A 23,920-nucleotide genomic window follows, 5' to 3' on the forward strand; every position below is an offset into this window, starting at 1 on the left:
CAGGTAGAAAGTTCAATACCATGCTGATCTGGTCGGGAGTCTACATCCCGTCTGCTGGATCGAGGATGTACTGACACACAGTAGTGATTTGGGCAGTGATCCAGTGCTAAGCACAACACAAGGAAAGGCTGCTGCTGGTCTCAATGGGTGTTGGCTCTGGTCCCGGATGGGTTTCCCTCTTAGGATACTGGGGTCCGTTTACACTGGGAAATTAGTTGGTCACGTCCTGGAACCTCTCTGACCACGCGACCTGATGACCAATTTCAAGTGACACAGCCGGGGCAGGCAGTGTGGCTGGGACATGCCCCGTGCTGCTGCCAGTGCACCTCACATCCGGACACAAGCTTCTGAACGGCTTTCAACAAGCCACGCCCGGCCCACTCTAGCTGGCCCTGAAGCGTTGCCACCCAAACCTTCCCAAGAAACCGTCGATTTCCCAGCTCAGCCTTTTTCACTCCTTGTTCCAACCAAGAGTCCTAGGGACCAGGGATGTTATTCTTTGAGCAGAGGGGCCCCTGTATTCAGTGTGAGCAATGCTGTGGGCACAAAATACCCACATGGGAAAGACCCAACAGCAAACACATCAAACTAATGCAGAGGATCCAGCCTGGGGCATAACGAGGGGCAACTGGGTGCCAGTGATGCTTCCTGGGGTGTGAAATAGATAGCAAGAGAAGCCGCCCTAGGAGGCTCCCCCAGACCCCGAATCACTGGCCCAGCATAAACCGAGTCCCCTTCTTTCATCCCAGAACATTGCTGCCTATTCCCCTTAATGCCCAAATGCTACGGTGATGGGCACCACACCACCTCCCTTGTAAGCTGGGAGAGGAAATCGACAGATCCAAGCGCTGCCTGTAGTGGAACACCATCACCCTGCAAAGGGCTCCTGCTCCTGGCTGGGTATTTCCAGGCCCTAGAGCACAGCAGGCCAGGGGTACGTAGGACGTGACCCCGCTGTTCCAATGCAATCCCCCCATCGCCGCATACACACTTAATGACCTCAGCGCTCCACTGGCAGCTTATCCGCCCCAGGGGCATGCCAGACAGAGCTCTGCTGGAACAGGTACCTTGGACTTCCAGGCGGTAGCTCAGCGAGGAGTTCCCGGCTGGGTTCACTGCCGTGCAGGTATAAAGGCCATTGTCAGTCACCCTGGGCTCAGCCAGTCGGAGGGAGCCTGAAGGGAGGATGCTGTACCTAGATCAGAAGAGAACAGACCAACCAGGGTGATACCCTAAAGGAAAACCCTCAAGAGCGGAGAGAACAGCACATGGCCCCTTCTCTGCCTGGGTCTCCTTAAAGCTCTCTTAGCAGCCAGATGTTGTACATCAACGGGAGATGCCTGTATAATGACAGGGAATAGCCTGCGTGCGTCAGTTGTCCGGGAGAAGCAGAGGAGCCCTCTATGTACAGTTCCTCCCCACGCTGAAGACAGCCTGCCTCCAGAGGCCATATATACCCCCCGGCCTGGGGCCAACCCCAAATCACCACCCTCAGCCTAACCTGGCCCTCCAAACGTGGCTCTTCCTTCGGCATCCCTGCAGGATCCTCCTCTGCCTCACCCCTAGCTCCTTCTGCCCCAGAGTCACACTCTAACCCCAGCGATATCCTGATCCGAGCCTGCCGCCATCACTCAGCTGAAGTTACCCTGAATCCTTATGCAGGGGACACAAGAGAGGAGCGTAGGCTGAGTCCTGGAACCTGCCACAGACAGACAGACACCACTGTCCAGATACACAATGCACCAAATGTCCAAAGACTGGGGAACATTCTCCGGGGATGAGACAAGCCACGCATGGCTCGAAGGCCCTTTGCTCAGCTCCTCCAGACGAAGGAGGAGAGCTCAAGCCGAGGTAGAAGAAGGAGATAGTTCACAAAGAGCTGCCCGTGGCCGGGAGGTCATTCCTGAGCGGGGCTGAGCTGCCCCTGGAGATTGGCTACTGCAGCTGGAGCTGACCACATGCTCCCCTCCAGCTGCGACCCTGATTTTGTTGGGGATCCTGCAGACGTGACATCACCACAGCCCACGTCCGCAGACTCCCCGCTGTGTGCTCCCATCCATCAACCCAGCGAGCGAGGAGAGGCGGCTGTCCCCAGGCAGCAAGGAGAGCCAAGGGGAAAGGGTCACGGGGGGGCAGGGGACAGGACAGGACTGGAAGCAGACAAAGGAACTTAGGCAAGAATGAAGAGGGGAAAAATTCCGCTGGGAGATGTTAAATCAAGGTCCCTTCCACACAGCAATGGTGGCTGTTTAGGTGGGGGATAAAGATCAAGGGAAATTTTAACAAACTATAAGGCAGGGCTTCATGTTCCCTGTTATTAACCCCAGGACCACGGACCAACGATTCAACGTTTAAGGAGCCCTCATCCAGAAGACAGTTTTAACAGAAGTGACTCATGCTGGACAGCAAGTTCCAATCTCTCTCTAGATAGGCTCTTCCGGTAAAAAATCTTGGCTCCCTGGTGTGACCCGAGTCAGCTCCATTGACTTCACTGAAGGATGAATTTGGCCCTCCAACGTTAACCCGCGTTAACAGAAATTGCCTCTAAACCCACATCCTGCCACAGATAAAAGCTATTACTGGGCCCCGAACTGCTGCTCTCCCTACACATCTGCTGCACTTAATTCCAAGTTTTGCAAAGCACTCTGCATATGAGAAAAATGATGTAAAGCCCAATTGCTGTATGGCGTTGTTGTGCACTGTTAAACTCGGCCACTTTCCACCCCAGAGGCGGCTGCACCAAATTCATCCCGGACATTGCTCCATCGAAGTAAATGGAAATACAGTTGGGAATGAATTTAGTACATTAATATTAACTTAATGGGAAAAAAAACAATGGAAGGTGAAAAACAATAAACTATTAGTGTTTGCTATGAAGCAGTGAAAAGAAAAACAATTTACCTCCTACTTCAGTACGTTATCACGGTCAGGCCAAGTGCTGTAAGTCATCACCAATATAACTCCAAGGAATTCCTTCCTGGGAAGATCACTTTCCAAGACTCAAGATACTACCCAGTGTTTTGAGCCGGGGAGAGGTGGGAGAGACAGATGGGAGGTCCGCCCACCCACTCATGCAGGACTCAGAATGAAATATGTGTGGTGGTGGCAGCCCTCCAGACGCCTGACCACCAAGGAAACATTTCAGGGTGAGTGGTATGTGACTATTCCAGGCGTGACTATTCCAGCCCCTGAATAACCAGTCAAGCTGGCACCTCCCAAGACCACAGGCTGGCGAGAGGAGAGTTTGGTAGGAAGTTTCCTCATTGAAGTCCCCATCATTAGATTTTTTTCTCATATGCAGAGTCTCTCGCTCTGACACTAACCCACACTTCAGCATCCCCTCCCACGCGCACAGACATCGCTCCTACCCCTGGAGGAAGGCACCGGCCAACGTGAAGATTCCCCAACACAAACGCAATGATAAATGTCCATTGATAAAAGGAATCAGCTGCGTGTCTGTAGCAATGGGCCCAATGACGTTCGGAGTCAGGACTTTGGTTTGGCCCGCGACCGTGGGATTGGGATCCAGGTCAGACACTGGAGAAGTTGGGGGGTGCAGGGGAGGGTTTGGAATGCAAGGGTTTGGTCCAGGACCCACCGCTAGTTTACCATAGGGGACTGAACAGCTATACCGCTCATCGGAGACAGCCACTGGACAGAGTCAGGAGAGGAAGGATGGTCCAGTGGTTAGGGCACTAGGGTTCAAATCCCTGTTCTGCCAGATTCCCTGGGTGACCTCTGGCAAGGCACTTCCCCGCTCTGGGCCTCAGTTTCCCCTCTGCCCAAAGGGGATAGTAGCACAGGAGGGCCGAGAGGATAAATACACTGAAGATCACGAGGGGCTCATGGAGGTTTCTACAAGCACCTCCGATAAATCGAGGAGACTGTGGGTGGCCCGTTACTCTGCAGCCTTCTCTCCTCTCTGCACATCACTCTGTGACTTCTCCTTTGATCCCCAGGCTGTTGCTGGGGCCTCCCCATCCCCCAGGATTCCCTGCAGCTAACCAGCCTCAATCAGATTTTTTTCCCTTAAATGAAAGGCCCTGCTCCACACTGGAGCCAGGATTATACTCCGCTGATTTCAATGGAGCTGAGCCCACTTAGATCAGACCTGAATTGGGCCCCAAGCTGTTGCTGGGAGGAAAACAAAAGTTGTCTGTTTTTCACTTTAAGGCCCAGATATTTCCATCCTGTCGTTTTAGTGCCTCAGCTCACCTTGTACTCGCAGAACCAGACCCCGGGCAATCTCCAGCGCAGCATACGCGCAGAGCTCATGGATGGCACAAGAGCATCAGTTATTGAAGGTTTAAAGCAAGGGCCATGCCCAGGTCAGACTCTCTTGTATGTTCCATGCGAGATCCCGGTACCAGGACAGCACAACCCTTGCACTTCGGCTAGCACGGGGAGCCCCCTCCTCTGAAGCATTCACTGGGTTTGCTTTCAGAGGCTACCAAGGCTTAGGGCCAAATCCATGCACAAGCAAAGGCTCTTCACATGAGCAGGGGATGCATCAGCTTGGGCAATAACAATCCTGTCATGTGCTGAGCACCCTCAACCTCTCATGGGAGTCACGGGGAGCTCCGGTCTGGTGCTCAGCTCCCCCGATCAGGCCCTAAGGTTGAAGTACTTTGCAGGTAAGCCAGTGCCTTTGGAGTCGGTGTCTTTTGTCTTCAGAGAACGCCTCCTCCTCTGCGTTTTGTACAGAGCCAAGCACTGAACAAGCAGGAGCTGGAGTGACACATGGCGTGTGTGAAGGAGGCTTTTCACTGCCATTTGGCCAGAGGATGATTGTATATCAATGAAATCACAGCTCAGAGCCATAAAACACATTTCGCAGGGATTAGCTGTGCAGTAGATCTGTCTCGAGTACACCAGTGACCCTCAATCAAATACATCTCAACAGGCACTTGGCACCGATCCCCTCTTTAGCCGAGGTGGAGTTAAGCACATTCAAATCACATCACTCAACCTTTCCGGGTCTTGCCTTATTCCAAAAACATGCTTGGCTTTTTTTTTGCTTTGCTAACATCACTCCCTTGCTGCGCTACCTTAAGCAGTAACCATGACCACACCAGCCAAAAATGCACAAAAAGCCAGATGTGCTGAAGGACGGGGACGGGAGAGCAGGACACGAAAAGCAGCCCTCTCCCCCACCACAAGCCAATGTGCAACTTAAGCCCCATACATTTCCAGGGGCGTGTGCACTTCAGCTTAACACGGGTTGAAAGCAGATGTTCCATCCAGACAGATGTTCGGAGAAAGGGCCGCTAGGGATGAATCCAAGAACTCGCTCTGGTTCCTTTCAGGGGCTGTGCCAACGGCTGATATCATCCTGAGGCGTCTGAGTCTGTGGGGTCACAGATTTCTCCAGCCAGGCACAGACTAATTGCCGCTCCCAGCAACCAGCAAGGAAAGCATTCCTGCTGCAACGACACTGAGCTGGGGAGACATGCCAGCTCTGGGTCCTTGCTCCATCGGCTGGGACCAGCCACTGGACCCAGTCCCTGAGCACTACCATGAATGGTACCAGGGATCATGGCGTTGGCTGGGCAGTTATGGGACTTAAACCACAGTACGTGCAAGGCTTTCACCATCTCCCGCGGACGTCAAACGCTCCGTTACTATGACTTAAACAATGCCAACTGCACATCTTTGTGCACCAGGGGACCCCTGCCCCTCTGTTCCAGGCAGGGAAACTGAGGCAATGTGCCATGGCCACAGGCTGAGCCAACAGTAAAAGCAAGGAATGGAACCTGGATCTCCTGCCTTCCACTTCCCCAGCTCTAACCACTAGACAACGTCCCCTTCCCATGAAACACATCAGACCGCTCAGCCACATCAGATCGCTTCCGGGGCTGAGCAGGCGTCACGTGCATTCGATAGACTTGCAGGAAGGGGCCGTTCTACTTCAGTCTCCCACCATAACTCCGCTGAAGCTGGTGGAACAACAGCAGGGGTTAGTCTGGCCCGGAGCTGCAAATCTATTCTGTGTACGAAGAGTCCCAAGAGCTGAAGAAGGAAATAAATAAAGCTACGGGAGCTCCTAACAATGAACCCATTGGGCTCCTCCAGCTTTCCGCTTTCCAGCCAGTTCCTTACCTTGCTGTGGTGAGAGGCAGCAGCCGGGTTTCCTGAGTCCATACAACCAGTGGGGAGGGTGATCCCTGAACTTCACAGGGCAGCGTCGTTTCCTGCCCGACCACGGCGAAGATTCTTATTGGCCCTGTTGACTCACGTGAGCTGTTCCTGCTAATCCTGGGCTTAGCTAGGTCGGTGGGACAAAGAGAGGAAAGTGAGGCCGGCGTCCGGGCTGAAGAGCTCTCGGGTTCTAAAGGCCTTTCCCGACTCAGTGAATTTAGTGCCCGGGAAAGGTGCCGGGAGATGGGCTTCCATGGGGCTGCTTCATTGCAGTCCTGCACTATGCACATCCATAGCCGCTCGGGACAAATGCCCGCTGTATTACTGCCCTCCCCAAGACCAGTGCCCCAGGGTACTAGCAATAAGAGGCAGCCCCTGCCCCAAACAGCTGACGCTCGCAGATAAAGGGCGGAGTGGGGAGAAGGAGGCACAGAGAAGTGAAGCGACTTGCCCAAGGCCATACAGACAAGTCAGCTGCAGAGCTGGGAATACAATCCAGATCTTCTGCTTCCTAGAGCAGAGCCCTAGCCACTGCACCACGCTGCCCCTGCACGTTCTCTAGAATCCCCCTGCAGGGGGCAGTACGAGGTCTGGGCAGCACTGACGCTCCCATGGGCTAGGCAGGGCTTATTGACGAGAGAGCTGGAGGCTCAGCCGCAAACAGGGAAGGGAAGGAAATGTTCACTGGAAGAGGGGAGTGTCTGTCTTCCTATCAGGCGGAGAGGGCTTGGGAAAGGGGAGAGAGCTGGGAACAGGCTCGGCGAGTCCCGAGGCTCCTATTAATGCACCTGGCGGGTGCTGAGCTCCCTTCTGCTGTCAGCCCAGTCTCGCTGGTCGAGGGGGCCATTTTAACAGGCCGTGTCCTTGGCCGGGTCTTCCCCAAGCAAGCGGACAAGTGGACTCACTGTTGACAGAGAGCTGGATTTCCCGGCTGGCGGAGCCCCCCAGGTTGGTGGCCGTGCAGACGTAGACACCCGAATCTCCAGCCGAGGGCAGGGGGATCAGGAGGCTCTGGTCGCTGGGGATGTGGTAGTGGGGGCTCCGGGAGGAAAGGGGCTCCAGTTCCTTTAAAGGAAAAGAACAAACAGCAGGGGCTCCGGAATTAACCGAGTGGGGGTGGGGGAACATGGGTGAGAGGCGAGAGGCTGGTGCTTTTAACCCTTCTCCCGCTGGATTCCCTCAGGAGCATCCATCTCCACAACTCCTGGATGCTCTGGGATCTAAGCACCCTCCCCACTCCGGATACACCGCGCAGCCTTAAGGCCAGTCTCTCTGGCCCTGTCTGCACTGGGAAACGGCTCTGTGTTAGCCACAACTCAGCACTCAGTGGGGACCTCAGGGGTCACCACAACCTGACACGGGCCAGTCCCGGTCTGCCCTGGGCAGTGAGCTGGTGACTTGTGTTCTAACACACCCCTGCAGCAGCCAGCCTTTGCCAATATACTGCCAAGAAAGAGTCATCTTTCTGCCCCCCCGCTCCCCCGACCAAGCATTAGAGCCTCCACCCTACCTTTGTCCAGGTAACAGTGGGGAAGGGAACTCCACTGGCATTACACGGCAGGGTGACCGCCACTCCCTCGTTGGTGCTATAGAGGGCAGGACCAGGCTGAATGCTGGGCGGAACTGTAAGCGAGAGAAGCGTCCTCCTTACTGCTTACTACTGAGAACAGCGAGGCAGGGCCAGCGCTCAGGGCTTGATTTCCAAGTGCTCGGCACTCACAGCGGCAAGAGATCTCAGCTCCCACTCAGCCATCTAATTAAGGGCCAGATCTGCAGGTGTGCTCGGCGACCCCAATGGCCTGGTTTTCAAGGGAGCCCAGGTCCTTTTGAAAAGGCCGTGCCAAGCCCTTCGGAAAAGCTGGCGATTTAGTTGCGGGCCAGCTTCTGAAAACAGCTCAGCTCTCCTGGCCGGACGTGACCAAATGGGAGATGAGCCCTTTTGAAAAAAATCTAGCCCCAATTGAGAGCGCTAGGCCCTTCTGAGAATCCCAGCCTTAAAGTCACTGCCCCCTAGGCAGCTCCACCCATCTCAGAAGCCCCCGCTTACGTGTCCCCCCATGTCTGTGCCTTTCAGTCAGCACACCCAGGAGTTTTAGTACGCAGCTGAAGTCTACTTGTCCAGAATCGAATTGCACTTGTGCAGGCCAGTCAGATGTCCCAGAGCTGCCAGATAATAGGAATTTTCCTAAATTCTTTTGTCAACAACATGCTGCCCTGGGGACTGACGCTTGCTAAGGAAACTGGCTCCAACAGCGCACGTTTTTCTCGCCTGGAGATAACATCGTTGCTGCTTTCGCTCCGTGGCAAGAGCCATGTCTCTTCCAAAAGGCACCGTGGTTTCGTAGGTGCTCTGCAGGAAGTTGGCAGAGGAGGTGCGCACTCAACACCCACCGCGGCAGCTGCCTCCACGCACTGTAACACGACAGCGTGCAAAGCCAGCAAGCAGACAAGCAACGTGCAAAGCCCGGATCTAAACCGCTCACCGTGGATGGCAAGAGTCACGTTCTGCCTGCGAGAGCCAATGGCGTTAGTGACCACGCAGGTGTATTTCCCAGCATCCTCCTGGAAGGCCTGGTCTATATGGAAACTTCCATCTGTGCGTATGGAATGGCGGCTGTCCAGCGTGACCTGGGAACGGAGAGAAACCATGAGTCAGGATTGATGGTCAGTTCAACGAGCATCACATGCTTGTCCCTCTGCCTTTAGAAAATGTCTAAGGTCAGATCCCCAGCTAGTATAAACTGGCATCGCTCCGTTGACTTCAACAGAGCTATGGCAGTTTGCACCAGCCAAGGATCTGGCCCCTGGAGGAGCTCAGAGAAGAGAGACAATCACCGGGGTCTCCGTAGGTGGAGACTGGCTCCGTGATGACACAGGGGAGCTATTACAACAGCCCCCCAGTCTCTGAAGGGGGTAACTGTGGAGGAAGAGGAGTTATTTAGTGCAACCTGGAGGGACATAACTCATAGTAAAGGGGGAAATTAAGAAAGAGAAAAATTTAGGCTGAATATCAGGGCAAAGCTTCCTGACAGCGAGATCTGTATGATGGTCTCCCAAGGGAAGGGGTCCGAGTGGTAACATCTGGGGGTTGTCCGGGCTATTCTCCGAAGCCTTTTCTGTCTCTTACTTTGATTGTACCATCATCCCGCTGACTAACACCATCACAATGACATGACGCAGCACAACAAATGCCATGCTGCTGTCAATAACAATCAGATTTATCTCCCAGGCTCCACCAACGCAAGGACTCTGCTGACCTGTGCATGACTCACCACTCTCCGCCCCCGTTCCCCCCGGGCAGCAAATTAAACAGACAGAGGACCAAGACCTCACCGGCTGCCCGTCCTTTAGCCATCGTCGGTCTGGAAGAGGCTTCCCAGCCAGGATTATGCATGGCAGTGAGACGGGCTGACCCTCATGGGCACGGATCACAGGGGCCCCGACAGCTATCGCTGGGGCAACTGGAGAAGGAAAAGGCGACATTAAGTGGGGACAAGCTGGCTTTAAGAAGCCAGGACAACAGTTCTGCTTCTTGGTGTGTTTTATAAATTAGCCTCCAGGATGAAACATTATTAATCTGAGCCTTGTCCAGCCTCTGAAAGCAAAACAGTTCTTGGTCACACCACTGCACGAGGGTCACCGTGCTGGCTGGATCGACGTGCCAGAACAGCTGCAGGGGCTGAGACTCAACCCGGGTTTGGCCATAGGTTAGTGCATCTATTTTGTCCTCATGCAAGTTCCTCATTGCCCTCTGCTGGGGGGAACTTTGGATCTGCATGTGTATAAACCCGTTGGGTCATCCCCTAAGCTATTCTACGGACATCTCAATTGTGAATGGCTGCACCCGCTAGGGGCTGCATCCTACAGGCTATCAGATCAAATACTACTACGCGGGTACAAATACACTGGCTTCATGTGTGATCACGTCCCTGTCTAGTGACTGGCCCGAGTGACTAACAGCCCAGTTATTTACAGCAAACGGAGTTACGCCTTTAGCTCAAGTGGCAGAGCCCTGTATTCGTGGTGCTGTGAAGGTCGCAGTTCAATCCCTGCTGATGACATCCACGTATGCAGAGGGGCTCTTTGCAACACATTACCGCTAGAAATGGACCAGAGCCACAACGTCTCTATCTGGACGTCTCTATCAATCTGGATCTCATTTCCCCCCAAAGATCAGATCTGGGAATTTGGTTCAGCCTAAACCTATCCACCTTGCCCAAGAGTGCAGGGGGGCTGGCTGCATGATTTGGGTAAAGGTTCATCTCTAAATACAGTATCATGAACCTAAACATCAAAGGGCATTACATTTAGCCCCAGGCAGTGGGCATTGGAATTCCCAAGCTGCATATTCCAAAGGAGCGACCGGTGTGGAACAAGAGTCAGCCCCATCATTACAGGTTTCAGAGGAGCAGCCGTGTTAGTCTGTATCCGCAAAAAGAACAGGAGTACTTGTGACACCTTAGAGACTAACACATTTATTTGAGCATAAGCTTTCGTGGGCTACATTAACTTGGGCTTGAATAGAGACTGGGAGTGGCTGGGTCGTTACACAAATTGAATCTGTTTCCCCATGTTAAGTATCCTCACACCTCTTGTCAACTGTCTGAAATGGGTCATCTTGATTATCACTACAAAAGTTTTTTTCTCCTGTTAATAGCTCATCTTAATTAATTAGCCTCTTAGAGTTGGTAGGGGAACTCCCCCCTTTTCATGTTTTCTGTATGTATATATATACACACACACACACACACACACACACACACACATCTATCTATCTATCTATATCTCCTGACTATATGTTCCATTCTATGCATCCGATGAAGTGGGCTGTAATCCACGAAAGCTTATGCTCAAATAAATGTGTTAGTCTCTAAGGTGCCACAAGTACTCCTGTTCTTGTTATCATCATTACAGACACGGACATAGGGACTGTCAGCGTCTGCGCCCCAGGCTTTCATTTGCTTTAGCAATGGCATGAGGCTAATAACAAACATGTTAAAAAGAAAGACTGTAAACCATGTCCGGTGACCATGAGCTTGGCCTCAGCCTGGATCTTCCCAAATACATTCTGTGCTTCGCAGACATAGACGGCTTGGTCATCCAGTGACACACCTGGGGCAGAGGGAGAGGAAAGGTCTGAGCAAGGCAATACAGAGGGGCTCAGCCAGGTCTCTGAGCTCTGGTAGGGGGAAGAGCCCACACCAGCAAACCGTGGGGCCACCTTAAAAACAATCCCGCACTGCCTAGCATTGTCCCATACACCTGGCCAAGGTGAGTGGGAAGTGGGCGTGTGACAGCATGCTGGAGGTCTGACCCAGCACTCTAGTCACGAAGGTATTAGCTATTCCTCCCCTCAAGAGTGGATTTCATTGGGAGATCAGTGCCCAATGGCTTAATTAGGCAGGAAGCTGATGAGCAAATGAGGACGATCAAGTTCATGTCCACTCGTATGTCGCCGCACGAGGCTGTACTGATGAATTGGTGGAGGGGACCTAATAAATAACACACGGATGCTTATAAACCTGGAAAGCATCCAGCCTGCTTGTGGTGGGCCAAAGGGTGGAGACGTTAGCCCTGGTACAGGGTGTACCATGCTCCCATGTCAGAACGGTAGCGCCTCACACTCCCTTTGCAAACAACGTGCAAGGCAGTGGAGAAGCAGGGCCACTGGTTAGCAAAAGTAAGAGGCAACAAGCCCGTGCAAAGCCAGTTGTGAAAGCGTACACACCTCGGAGTGCAGTTACCAAAGGATGCAAACACAAGGAATATGCCAAACCCATCAACTTCTTCATACAACAAAGCAAGGGCATAAGTCCAATTCCCTCCCAAAACGCTTATGTGTATACACAAGGTGACAACACACCTGCAACACTGCACAAGAGAAGAGTACACACATCTTTTGGCAGACAATACACAGAAATACTCCGCACACCCAGTCATGTGCGCAGTGTGTACACACATCCAGATGTGCATGCAACGCATGTGCACGCACCCAGATGTGCACTAAGTGCTCGTGCCTAGGCATACACCTGTACATGCGTGTACAAATGGTCCCGGTTCTCTTACTTTCCATAAAGAGTTCACCAGACTCCAGAAGGCTGGAATTGCTGAGCAGACCAGGCTGGGCAGTGACCGCTTTGCCGTCCTGTCTGGACCACGAAATCAATGGAGGAGGATGTCCCTCAACGCGACATGCCAGACTGATGCTCTTCCCCATCTCCACAGACATGTCCTGTGGGCGTTCTGCAAACCGAGGGGCAGCTGAAAGAGAAAGCCGAGAAGAGTCTCAGATCCAGTCCTGACACCAATTTAGCGTAATCTCTAAATGGGACAATCAGTTTCATTCTAAAGGGCACGCAGGTAGGTCTTCTCTGTGCTGGAAGTTTCCCTTTTGGATCATATCCATTCCACACCCCAGCCCCTGAAGACAACCTGTAACCCATTCCATTTTAAATAAGTTATTGACATTAAAAGAAGTTTCCAACAGATGTAGAAATTTAAATACAGGTTTAGCTGTAATGTATTTCACATGAGCGTACAACCAGCAGGACTCAAAACACCAAGATGCACTAGGGTGTGCGAGAGACTCAAGTCGAAAGGTAGAAGGCCCAGTGCTTGGCATATGGACAGGATGACCTAATAAGTCCTGTTGTCTCTAACATCTGATCATCTTACTGATTAACACAATGACACGACCGGGTCCAACTCAGTCATGGTGGACAGGAGAGAAAGTATCTGGGACTTGGGTACTTCACCCTCTTGTCTTTCAGTTCTAGGTCAGTATGTCCCTCTCTGCTGCTTTACATGCTGAGGATCTCTATTGAGATGGAGATAACTATAGACATGAACGGTCCTATCTATAGACAACATGGATCTTCTCCGTCTCCATTGCCAGGGGTTGGCAGTACCATGGTGGACATGAAAAGAGGCAGGAACTTGGCCAGGGACACTCTGACAAATGTGATCTTCCTTCTCCGGGGCTTCATTTTTCTTATAAAATAAATCAAGAATTGAAATCCCCAAGGAGCATGATGCAATTCCATGTGGCTCTTAATAGCTGCCATTTAAAAAACAATTAAGAGCCCCAGACACATCGGCTGTTTTCAGATTGTCCATTTCCATTAACGTGGAGGGAGGCATTTAGCTGCAGCATATCACACCGCGGTGCCCACTCACGATGGGAGTTAGAAGATCTAGCTTGGAGCTCAGCTAAGAATATCTAAACAGCTTGAGACAAACGGAGGGGGGAGCAAATTGCAGAAGCCAGAGGGGAAAAGACCCGGTTGGTCACCAAATCCACCCCGCAAGGCCCCACGCGCCGCTGTGCCTCCAGGGTATTTCTCACTGGTTTGCCCAGCTCACAGAGGGCCCAAGTGACAAGCTCCCATCACCCCCGCGGGGAGACCCTCCCATATCGGCACCACTCTCTCAGTTTCTCAGCCCTTCACTCATCACTTTACTGGGATGGGAATGCGGGGGGACGAGGGAGAGTTTGAGGGAAAGGGACCCTTCATTTCCCCACAAGTTCACCTCCCAACTTGGCAGATACCAAGCTAGATACAGCAGGTCGCAGGGTAACTAAGACAGCACGAGAACCAAGCAGCTTGCACCAGTCAGCCCAAGAGAGAGAAAAAAAGGGCTGCCCCAAAGTTAATCTGGGGCATCAGGGGCCTGATCTAAAGTCCTTTGGAGTCATTGGGATCTCCCCCCAGTAGACACAGGGCTAGGTTCTATGAGGACATAGATGCTCTTCAAAGGCCACCCAGAGACCCATCGCTCACTGTTCGCCTCCGTCTCTCCCTGCAGGCCTGGTTTCCAGGCTGTCCGCCTGAGGCAGTCACTCAGATGGGCACTTTAGCCGGCTGGTGTTTGGGTTCTACACACCGGTTTGAGTGTCCCTAGATGGAGCTTGTTCATCCTGTCACAGGTGCCCATGTCTAAGAACTGCAAACCCTTCCCCTTTACCTCCACTTCTGCCCAGCGCAAGGACTGAGTCCTGCGCTCCAATGCGCTCAGGGCTTGCTGCTGGGAAAGCGATGCCCTCTTGTTCCCCTGGGCCTCTCCGCCAGCATAGAACAGTCTCAACACCTGGTCTGGGCAATTCCCACGCTGGTTAAACAGCTAACATTACAGAATTCACCCCACTGCCTCCCTTTATAATGAGTCTAGCAGCTGCCTTGCTAGCACCATGCAGGACGGAGCCAGATACAGGAACCGAGCGCTGAGTGGGGGAGCCCACAGTCAGGACAGTGTACACAACACACACATACACCAGAGCTGGCTGCCTTTCTGACACCAGTGCAGGCCCACCAACTTCCCCCCGCAGCACCAGAAGCCAGGCAGACGGCCCCTGTCCCTTCCCCTTCCTTCTTCCGGCCTGGGGAAACCTGGGCTCACTCCATGGCCCTGCCAGGAGCTTTGCTCTTGATTATATTAGCATGTGGGAAGCAGCAGCTGGGTCAGGAGAGTGTCTGAAGGAGGCCCACACCCCACCGTACCCTTGGCTTTGAGCCCCTGCCACATCGGAAAAGATAGCCGGGGGCAGCCTGTTCAGAAGAGGAGGTTGACTCCTTGTCTCATGTCCTTTTGGCTGCCGCTCCTCGCTAAGCAATGCCTAGCTGCAGCATGTCTTTGTTCTGTTCTTGTGTGTCGGCGCAAACACACAAAGATTTCTGAAAATCCCCAAACACACCCTGTCTGCTCCAAACCACAACAGCAGCTGCTAGACTACTCGCATCCTCAATTCTTAGTGTGCCCCAAAGAGTGGGAGGCGGCTTTTTTCACCGTCAACATGCGGGGAGTCTAACTGGCAAATTCTTCCCTCCCAAGTGCCCCTCTTTCCCTCCCCAGGCCGGCAGGGGCCAGGCCGGCAGGCTGTGGAGACAGAGCTCACCTGCACTAGAGCGAGGCCAGAGCCAAGACTGGACCCAGTCAGGTCCCGTTCTCACTACACGCTTTACCCGTGCTCTAATGGGCTCAGGAGACAACCATGTTGTAACCAGGTCTGACTGGGCTATAGTCATAGCAAAGCCATGGCTTAAGTCTCGGGGGTTAGGGAGTAGCTGGCCAGGATCCCACTGGCTGATCTAAGAGCATTAATAACAGAGTGGCCCCCATCCAGGCCTCAGCTGTGATGGAGGGAGGTCGCAGTCCAAGACCTCATGGCTGAAGAGCGTTCAAGGAAGAACAAAGAATGGGTGGTGAGTGGGAGGAGACTTCTCCGAGATTTCCCAGAGCTCTCGCCCCGCAGAAGCGGGGACAGAATTGGGAAATTCCTCCTGAAAGTATCACAACAACAGGAGTGAGAATCACCCTCCCAGTCAAGCAGCGGGTCCAAGAACGCAGAGGGTGGGGGCTTTCCGACCCTCTCCCTCCCCATGGATTCCCAGGAGAGCCCCTGCCCACCACTAGGAAGCACAAACTGCTCTGTGCCCCATTGTGTGGTGACACCACCCTGCTCGGACCCAAGGAGTGCGGGACTGAGCCGGGTCACGCTGACGCAGGGGAGGGGAGGCTCCCTGACCAGTAAACAGAAGTGCCGTACCTGCCTGGCGAGGCACTGAGCCTCCTCTCCCATGGAGGTGGCACCATGTCCTCTCGTAAGAGCCAGGAGCTGGCATTCCCCACTGCTGCCCAGACAGTGACACAGCCACCAGGCTGGGGAAGCTGATTTCACACCTTAGCGCTCAAATCTACCTTTGCTGGCTTCGGCTACGCCTCACGGTGCTTCTCGCCCGTTCTCTAGCTCCCCCCCGCCCCGGCTGCACTGGGAGAACGGTAGAGAGCCAGCTGCGTTTCAGCAGCCCGAGCCAGCGTGCCGACAGCAGAGCAATTGGACCCCAGGGCCGGGTGCGTGGGGGGTGTTGGCTGGGACCCGCTGCCTGAGGAAATCCCCCTCCGCTGCTGGCAACGGCTCTGCAGTCTGTACCAACGGGAACCACAGCTGCTCTGCACTTGACCTAGGGGAACGGGCTGGGCAGAGGGTCCTCTTGTTTCAAAACAGCTCAGGCTCTGCATCCCCCTGAGAAAAGCCAGGGGGCCTGGAGCCAGCTCAGCCCACACCACCGTACGCGCAGTGAGGAGCTCCCCCTGAGGAGGGGTTCAGTCAGTCACCCCATTCATGCTAGTCGGGCCCCACCTGCTCTGTCCAGCAAGCTGGGGGCAGAAGGGACGAGCACAGAGTTTGCAGCTGAGAAGTCCCAAGGTTTCCTCTTGGCTTGGCCCCTAAACGAGAGTCTCTGAGCCTGAGCGGGTCTGCGTGAACCCACCACCAAGGATTGCCACAAGGCTGGTGCTGCTCTCACTCCCAGAGCTAGTAACCAGCCTGTCTCCTCTGCTCCACCGGGCAGGGCGTCTTCTCTGCCTCCCCTCCCCACGCTGAACCCAGGGCAGATGCTCCAGTACAATTCTGCTCACCATGGTGTAGGGCTCAGTCCCATGAACCCCACGCAGACATTGGCCTCAGCCGCACTGCTAGCATGAGGGGCAGTTTGCAGGTGTGGGGACACAAAACCATATTTAGCAGCCCTGTGCTTGGCTGCAGAGAGTGGTATAGGACGGCTGGAGCCAGCCCAGAAGAATACAGTGTACGTGGCATGGTGCTGTAGGGCAGGGAAGGTCGTAGAGCTCCACAGAAAGACACAGAACTCCTATCTCCGGGCAGGGTGCTGGGCTGAGACCTCCCTGTTCTGTGAGAGCAACGCACAATGGCACTGCAGCAGAAGTCAAGAAAACCAGTGCCGGATACAGCTAAATGGGGGAGAGAGATTTACCTGCATCCATTGCAAGGGTTGGAGAGAACTGGGAGTGAATTTCAGTGGTGGCTTATTTGTGTCAGCAGGATCTCTCGACCCCCTGGAGGCAGACCCAGCTACACTTCAGAAGCAGGCCCTTCCCTTCTGGACTAACACCTTCCCCATTCCAGATCAGAGCTAATCAGTAGGCTGTCCTCTGGCTAGCTCTCACCAGGCTGTCTTGCCCCTTGCTGGAGCCACGCCATTGCCTGTGAATCCGCCCCTTTCCCAATTTTGCGCTACACATTTTTGACCATGAAACATTTTCAATTTCACCTACTCTGACCACAGCCAGAGACACATGCGTAACCACAGCACTTTCATACCATGTTCTTTCAAGCCTCCAGCCCCCCTGCGTTCAGAGTGAAGAGGAGAATGACAGAACCATCGGCAGTAATGGGTCTCCTATAGAAGTATGACACTCTGTACCTCAAAGTACCACCCTGGATCCCCCACTTTCACCATTGTCATATGATCATGACAGATTAAGTTTGCGGATGATACTAAACTGGGAGGGGTTGCAAGTGCTTTGGAAGATAGGATTAAAATTCAAAATGATCTGGACAAACTGGAGAAATGGTCTGAAGTAAATAGGATGAAATTCAATAAGGACAAATGTAAAGTACTCTACTTAGGAAGGAACAATCAGTTGCACACAAAATGGGAAATGACGGCCTAGGAAGGAGTACTGAGGAAAGGGCTGTGGGGGTCATAGTGGACCACACACAAGCTAAATATGAGTCAATAGTGTAACAGTGTTGCAAAAAAAGTGAACATCATTCTGGGCTGCATTAGCAGGAGTGTTGTAAGCAAGACATAAGAAGTAATTCTTCCGCTCTACTCTGCACTGATTAGGCCTCAAACTGGAGTATTGTGTCCAGTTCTGGACACCACATTTCAGGAAAGATGTGGACAAATTGGAGAGAGTCCAGAGAAGAGCAACAAAAATTCTAGATTAAAGGTCTAGAAAACATGATTTATGAGGGAAGATTGAAAACATTGGGTTTGTTTAGTCTGGAGAAGAGAAGACTGAGAGGAGACATGACAACAGTTTTCAAGTATGTAAAAGATTGTTACAAGGAGGAGGAAGAAAAAATGTTTTTCTTAACCTCTGAGGCTAGGACAAGAAGCAATGAGCTTAAACTGCAGCAAGGGCGGTTTAGGTTGGACATTAGGAAAAACTTCCTAACTGTCAGGGAGGTTAAGCACTGGAATAAATTGCCTAGGGAGGTTGTGGGATCTCCATCATTGGAGATTTTTAAGAGCAGGTTAGACAAACATCTGTCAGGAATGGACTAGATAATTAGTCCTGCCATGAGTGCAGGAGACTGGACTAGATGACCTCTCAAGGTCCCTTCCAGTTCTCTGATTATGATATGTTTTGTACAATGCATTCCTTGTGAGGTATTTTAAAAGCTTTGATCTGTTGAACCTCATTATCCATGAATTGTATGTACTATCAATGCATGCATAGGCGCTGACTCCGTGGGTGCTCGGGGGCTGGAGCACCCATGGGCAAAAATTAGTGGGTGCTCTGCACCCACTGGAAGCCGAGCTCCCCTCACCCCCTGCCCCACCTCCTCCTCCTCCCCTGAGCGCGCTGCGTCCCCGCTCCCCCGCCTACTTCCCAGCACTTCCCGCCCAGCCACCACCAAACAGCTGTTTGGCAGCGTTAGCACACTCCAGGAGGGAGGGGGAGGAGTGGGAACATGGCGCGCTCAGGGGAGGAGGCAGGGAAGAGGCAGGGCTGGGGCGGGAATTTGGGGAAGGAGTTGGAATAGGGGCAGGGAGGGGATGGAGTTGGGGTAGGGACTTTGGGGAAGGGGGTAGAGTGGGGGCGGGGCCAGGGGCGGCGGGGGGGGGGGGTCAAGTACCCACGGGAAAGTGGGGAAGTCGGCGCCTATGATTGTATGTGACGTTATGAAGTGTTGCTATCTGTGTTACTGAAATTCATTAAGAGGCTGGGAGGTGCACACAGCTTGCCTTTCAGTAGGGACAGAGGAGAAACGATCACTGGCCAGACAGGCGTCGATGGCCCATCCAGAAGAATCCACTATCCCAGAGACTCCACAGAGAAAGCGCCTCCGCAAGGAGGGCAGCCTAACCCTCACAGCAAGGATCTTTCTAGCAGCTACAAGAAAGTATAAAAGAGGAACAGTGACATCATCGCTTGGCCTCTCTCCTCCCCCATCTCAACACCTGGAAGATCATCTGGAAGACAAAGCCTTTGAACTGGGGAGATGAGTCCCAGGCTGACAGGCAGTTCAGTCTGTGTATTGAGAACTGCGAGCTGCCTGTAACAGCTATGAGGGTGAAAGACTGCTTTAGATCCTGTTTAGTTTGTTAGAGCTTAGATGGCGTTTCTATTTTTATTTCTTAGGCACCCAACTTTGATCTTGATGCCTGCTACTTATAATCACTTACAATCTCTCTTTCCGTAGTTAATAAATCTGTTTTATATTTTACCTAGAACAGAGTGGTTTTGGTTGCAGTGCGTGGGGAATCTCAGCTCAGATGACAAAGGCTGGGGCATGTCCTCTTTCCTTTGAAGAAGTGGTGAACTAATTAATGAACTCGCACTGTCTAAGGGAGTTTTGAGCAGTGTAAGATGGTATATTTCTGGGGTGCAAGGCCAGGGGCTGGGGTGGTTGGCTGGTGCCTCTCTCTGTATGATTCAGGAGCAGCTCTGGGAGCATTCATGCCATTTAGCTGGATGTGCTGGTGGCTGAGTGATCACAGTGCCTGGAGGGGTTTGCTGCTTGCCACTAGCATAGCTTTGGGAGAGACAGTCCAGGCTGGAGAGTTAAGGAGGCACAGTGGTCCCACAGTTCCAGGCTGCAACTTAGTAGAGACTGGGTCTATAGCACCTCTCACTGTTTCCTCTCTCTAGCTACATATAGTCAAACCTGTACAGTACTTAGATGGGTGCCCGAAAAGGAGCATACACGCTCTAGGACATGATGCTGGTGACTCAGTAGGTGGCGCTCTTCTCTCTCACATGAGAGGCAGTGAAGTCTTCTAGCTACGGCACTGGAGTGGTTCTATTCCTAGCTCTGTTACGGACCTGCTGTATGACCTTAGGGAAGCCATTTCACCTCTCTGTGTTATCTGCTGTCTGCCTTGCCTCTCGTTAGACTGAGCACTCTCCAGGGCAGGGAGCTCCTCTCACTAGGAGTCTCTACAGGGCCTGGCACAACGGGGCCTCCCAGTGCTACTGCAATAAAACAACTCTGTTTGGAAGAGATGTGAAGTGCAGTCCCTGGGCATACAAGGACGCGATCCTTTTACAATCTGCATGACGCTAGAGGTGTCCCACAACCTGGCCCACTCTCAGCTTGAGCATTTACTTTACCTGCCCAAATCAACCCTGCAACTTCAAATGGACGCAGCCTTCTACTTCAATTCATGCCCCGAGGTGTCATGCATCAGTAGAAATCCCCCTATAGTTTCATGGTTAGACTCTTCGCCCCCTATAGCTAGAACTCCTGCCAGATAGCACAGTGCTGGTTGCCGCGTTCCCACCCTAGAAAGGGCTCATTCCAGCGGTGCAGTGAGTGACGGGATCTTGGTTGTGTAGAACATCCAGAACTAAATCCTGTCCTCACTTATGCCCTGGAAAGACCCATAGACTTCAGTGTGGGCGCAGAGCCCAAGGGCAGGATGAAATCCAGAACTAGGCTGGCTGCTATAAACTGACGGGAGCGGAGAGAGAGACTCACCTGTAACAGGGCAGAGAGTGGAGGTATCAGTGAATAGCTCAGAGTGCAGAACTGGGTCATTCCAGTCTAAACTCCTGGGAATTCTCTCAAAGGGGTACAGAGAGAACAGGTGGGTGAGGTATTACACCAACTTCTATTGGGCCAATAAAAGATACTACCTCATGGCTACAACTACACTGCGTACATCCCAGCGGAGCAGGTCATTTGCCACTGTTAGCTGGTTTTTCTTTAATAATCTGAAGGAGCCCAAAGCTTTATAAGTCAAGACTTACAGCCAACTTCCAGCAGGATGCCATCAAAGGAGACCCCCGCCTCACTGATGGCCTCGCAGATGTACTCTCCTGAATCCTCCTCCTGCACTGCCTGGAGCTGCAGGACCGCCCGATGGGCACCGGGAGGAGAAGATGCCACTTCCTGTTCCCCTGGACAAGGAAAGATACTGAACGTCAAACCTTTATTCCTCACTGCCTTAGCACCTCAAAGCCCCTTCCTGCCTTCTCTTGTCATCAATGGGCAAATCTTCAAAGGGATGGAGAGTTAGTTTGTTTGGATACAGAACTTGAGCCTGCAAAATGGAGCTGGAAATATCTCAGGAAGGTTCTGCCTCCTGCCCAGGGGATTTCCTGTATTCTTTGCCAGGGCAGGCTAAGACGGGGCATCCCAAACACAGAACGGTCCAAGCAGCAGGTGCAATGCAGTGCAGAATGGACGGCTGCTGGCTGGCAGGGTGGAGAGAGGTTCGGGGTCTCAGGAGCGAGAAGACGGCTAGCCAGGTGAGGCTGTGAAGTGGAGTCCATCTGCAGGAAAGGGATAACGGACTGCGAGGCGCAATCTGTCTGTGTTAAGAGTAGGGGGGTAGTTAATATGCCTCTAGCCCCCCCAGACTGTTGCATAGCTCACCTGAGTCAATTCCAGCCCTACCTTTGTACCATATGATCTGGGGAGAGGGTACCCCGGAAATGTGGCACTCCAGCATCGCATCTTCTCCCAGCAGGGCCTGCACAACAGGACTCACCGCAGCGACGTGGGGAGATTCTGTATCCAAGACACACACAAAAAGGCTCCAAATTTATTCCACCCTGGAAAGCACTTCACGAGCATGCACGAGATACCCCAGAAACACCACGGCCCCAGGGGAAGGACGTCTATGGGGATGAAGCACCAGCTTGGGAGCCCCCACACCCACCCAGCACTCCAAGGGCAAATGCCTATGGCAAACTGTTCTGCAGAGATGCACTGCAGTGCTTGGCAACAGACCGCAGCTCCCACAGTCTCACATAACCAGTGGATACCACGCACCGACAGACTTGCTGAGGGTCCTCACCTAACAATGAGAACTCGTTCTTGATGCTACAATGAATCTGTCTTTTCCCTTGCCCGTCTGTTTAACATATGATTCTCTCAAGCTGTCCCAGCTCTGGTTTATGCCACTGATTCATTTTGCCAGACACTATTTACAGGGTGCCCATGGCATGCTAGCCACTTCACAGGTGGGTTTGAAGGCAAGATCTTGAAGGTCACACAAACATGCATTCTTAATGTTACAGCAGTGCCCAGGGCCCAGTCAAGGCCCCGTTGTGCCAGGTGCTGTACAACACATGGTGAGAGGCAGCCCCTTTCCCAGAAAGCCTATAGTCTAAATATGTAAGACAAAAGATGGGAGAAAGGAAGGATTATTATTAGGGCTGTTGATTAATCGCAGTTAACTCACAAAAAATTAATTGTGACTAATCGCACTGTTAAACAGTAGGCTACCAATTGAAATTTATTACATATTTTGCATGTTTTCTATATTTTCAAATATTGATTTCTATTACAACACAGAATACAAAGTGCACATTGCTCACTTTATATTATTATTTTTATTACAAATATTTGTACTGTAAAAATGATAAACAAAAGAAATAGCATTTTTCAATTCACCTCATACAAGTGCTGTAGTGCAATCTCCTTATTGTGAAAGTGTAACTTACAAATGTAGATTTTTTTTGCTACATAACTACACTCAAAAACAAAACAACGTAAAACTTTAGAGCCTACAAGTCCACTCAGTCCTACTTCTTGTTCAGCCAATTGCTCAGACAAACAAATTTGGTTACAATTTGCAGGAGATAATGCTGCCCGCTTCTTGTTTACAATGTCACCTGAAAGTGAGAACAGGCATTCGCATGGCACTGTTGTAGCCAGCGTTGCAAGATATTTACGTGTCAGATGCGCTAAAGATTCATATGTCCCTTCATGCTTCAATCCCCATTCCAGGGGACATGAGTCCATGCTGATGACAGGTTCTCCTCAATAACAATGCAAAGCAGTGAGGACTGACGCATGTTCATTTTCATCGTCTGAGTCAGATGCCACCAGCGGAAGATTGATTTTCTTTTTTGGTGGTTCGGGTTCTTTCGTTTCCACATTGGAGTGTTGCTCTTTTAAGATTTTTGAAAGCATGCTCCACATCTCGTCCCTCTCAGATTTTGAATGGCACTTCAGATTCTTAAACCTGGGGTTGAGTGCTGTAGCTATTTTTAGAAATCTCACATTGGTACCTTCTTTACATTTTGTCAAATCTGCTGTGAGAGTGTTTTAAAATGAACATGTGCTGGGCAGTCATCAGAGACTGCTATAATATGAAATATATGGCAGAATGCAGGTAAAACAGAACAGGAGACATACAATTCTCCCCCAAGGAGGTCAGTCACAAATTTAATTAATGCATTTTTTTAAATGAGCGTCATCGGCATGGAAGCATGTCCTCTGGAATGGTGGCCAGAGCATGAAGGCGCATATGAATGTTTAGCATATCTGGCATGTAAAATACCTTGCAACGCCATCTACAAAAGTGCCATGCAAATACCTGTTCTCACTTTCAGGTGACATTGTATTTCAGCAGTATCTCCCATAAATGTAAACAGAAGTGTTTGTCTTATCAATTGGCTGAACAAGAAGTAGGACTGAGTGGACTTGTAGGCTCTAAAGTTTTACATTGTTTTGTTTTTGAATACAGTTATTTTTTGTACATAATTCTACATCTGTAAGTTCAACTTTCATGACAAAGAGATTGCACTACAGTACTTGTATTAGGTGAATTGAAAAATACTATTTCTTTCGGTTTTTTGCATCCTGATGTTGTAATCTGTTTCTTGGTCGGTATTTCCTAGCTAGTGAGACACTGGGCCAGCCAGAATGGTGCTTCAGGATTGTTATTAGGGAGGTGTTCTGGAAACTTGCATTTCTGATCTTATCTTTCTGTAATAGATAAAGATGTGTGCTGAA

General features: G+C 51.8%; 1 protein-coding gene across 1 annotated transcript in view; it reads right to left on the reverse strand.

Annotated features, from left to right (window-relative positions):
• HMCN2 (hemicentin 2) overlaps nt 1–23,920 on the reverse strand; it is a 113,984-nt gene that overhangs the window by 69,041 nt on the left and 21,023 nt on the right. Inside the window, exons 14-23 of the mRNA XM_054007963.1 lie at nt 21,572–21,685; nt 20,923–21,072; nt 12,205–12,399; nt 11,155–11,250; nt 9,472–9,599; nt 8,622–8,766; nt 7,649–7,761; nt 7,044–7,203; nt 6,100–6,265; nt 1,068–1,195 (exon numbers count right to left, since the gene is read on the reverse strand). Of these exons, the coding sequence (XP_053863938.1) occupies nt 1,068–1,195; nt 6,100–6,265; nt 7,044–7,203; nt 7,649–7,761; nt 8,622–8,766; nt 9,472–9,599; nt 11,155–11,250; nt 12,205–12,399; nt 20,923–21,072; nt 21,572–21,685 (1,395 nt within the window). The remainder of the gene's footprint in view (nt 1–1,067; nt 1,196–6,099; nt 6,266–7,043; nt 7,204–7,648; nt 7,762–8,621; nt 8,767–9,471; nt 9,600–11,154; nt 11,251–12,204; nt 12,400–20,922; nt 21,073–21,571; nt 21,686–23,920) is intronic.

The sequence above is a fragment of the Malaclemys terrapin genome, chromosome 17, assembly GCF_027887155.1.
Source record: "Malaclemys terrapin pileata isolate rMalTer1 chromosome 17, rMalTer1.hap1, whole genome shotgun sequence".
NCBI classification, from domain to species: domain Eukaryota; kingdom Metazoa; phylum Chordata; order Testudines; family Emydidae; genus Malaclemys; species Malaclemys terrapin.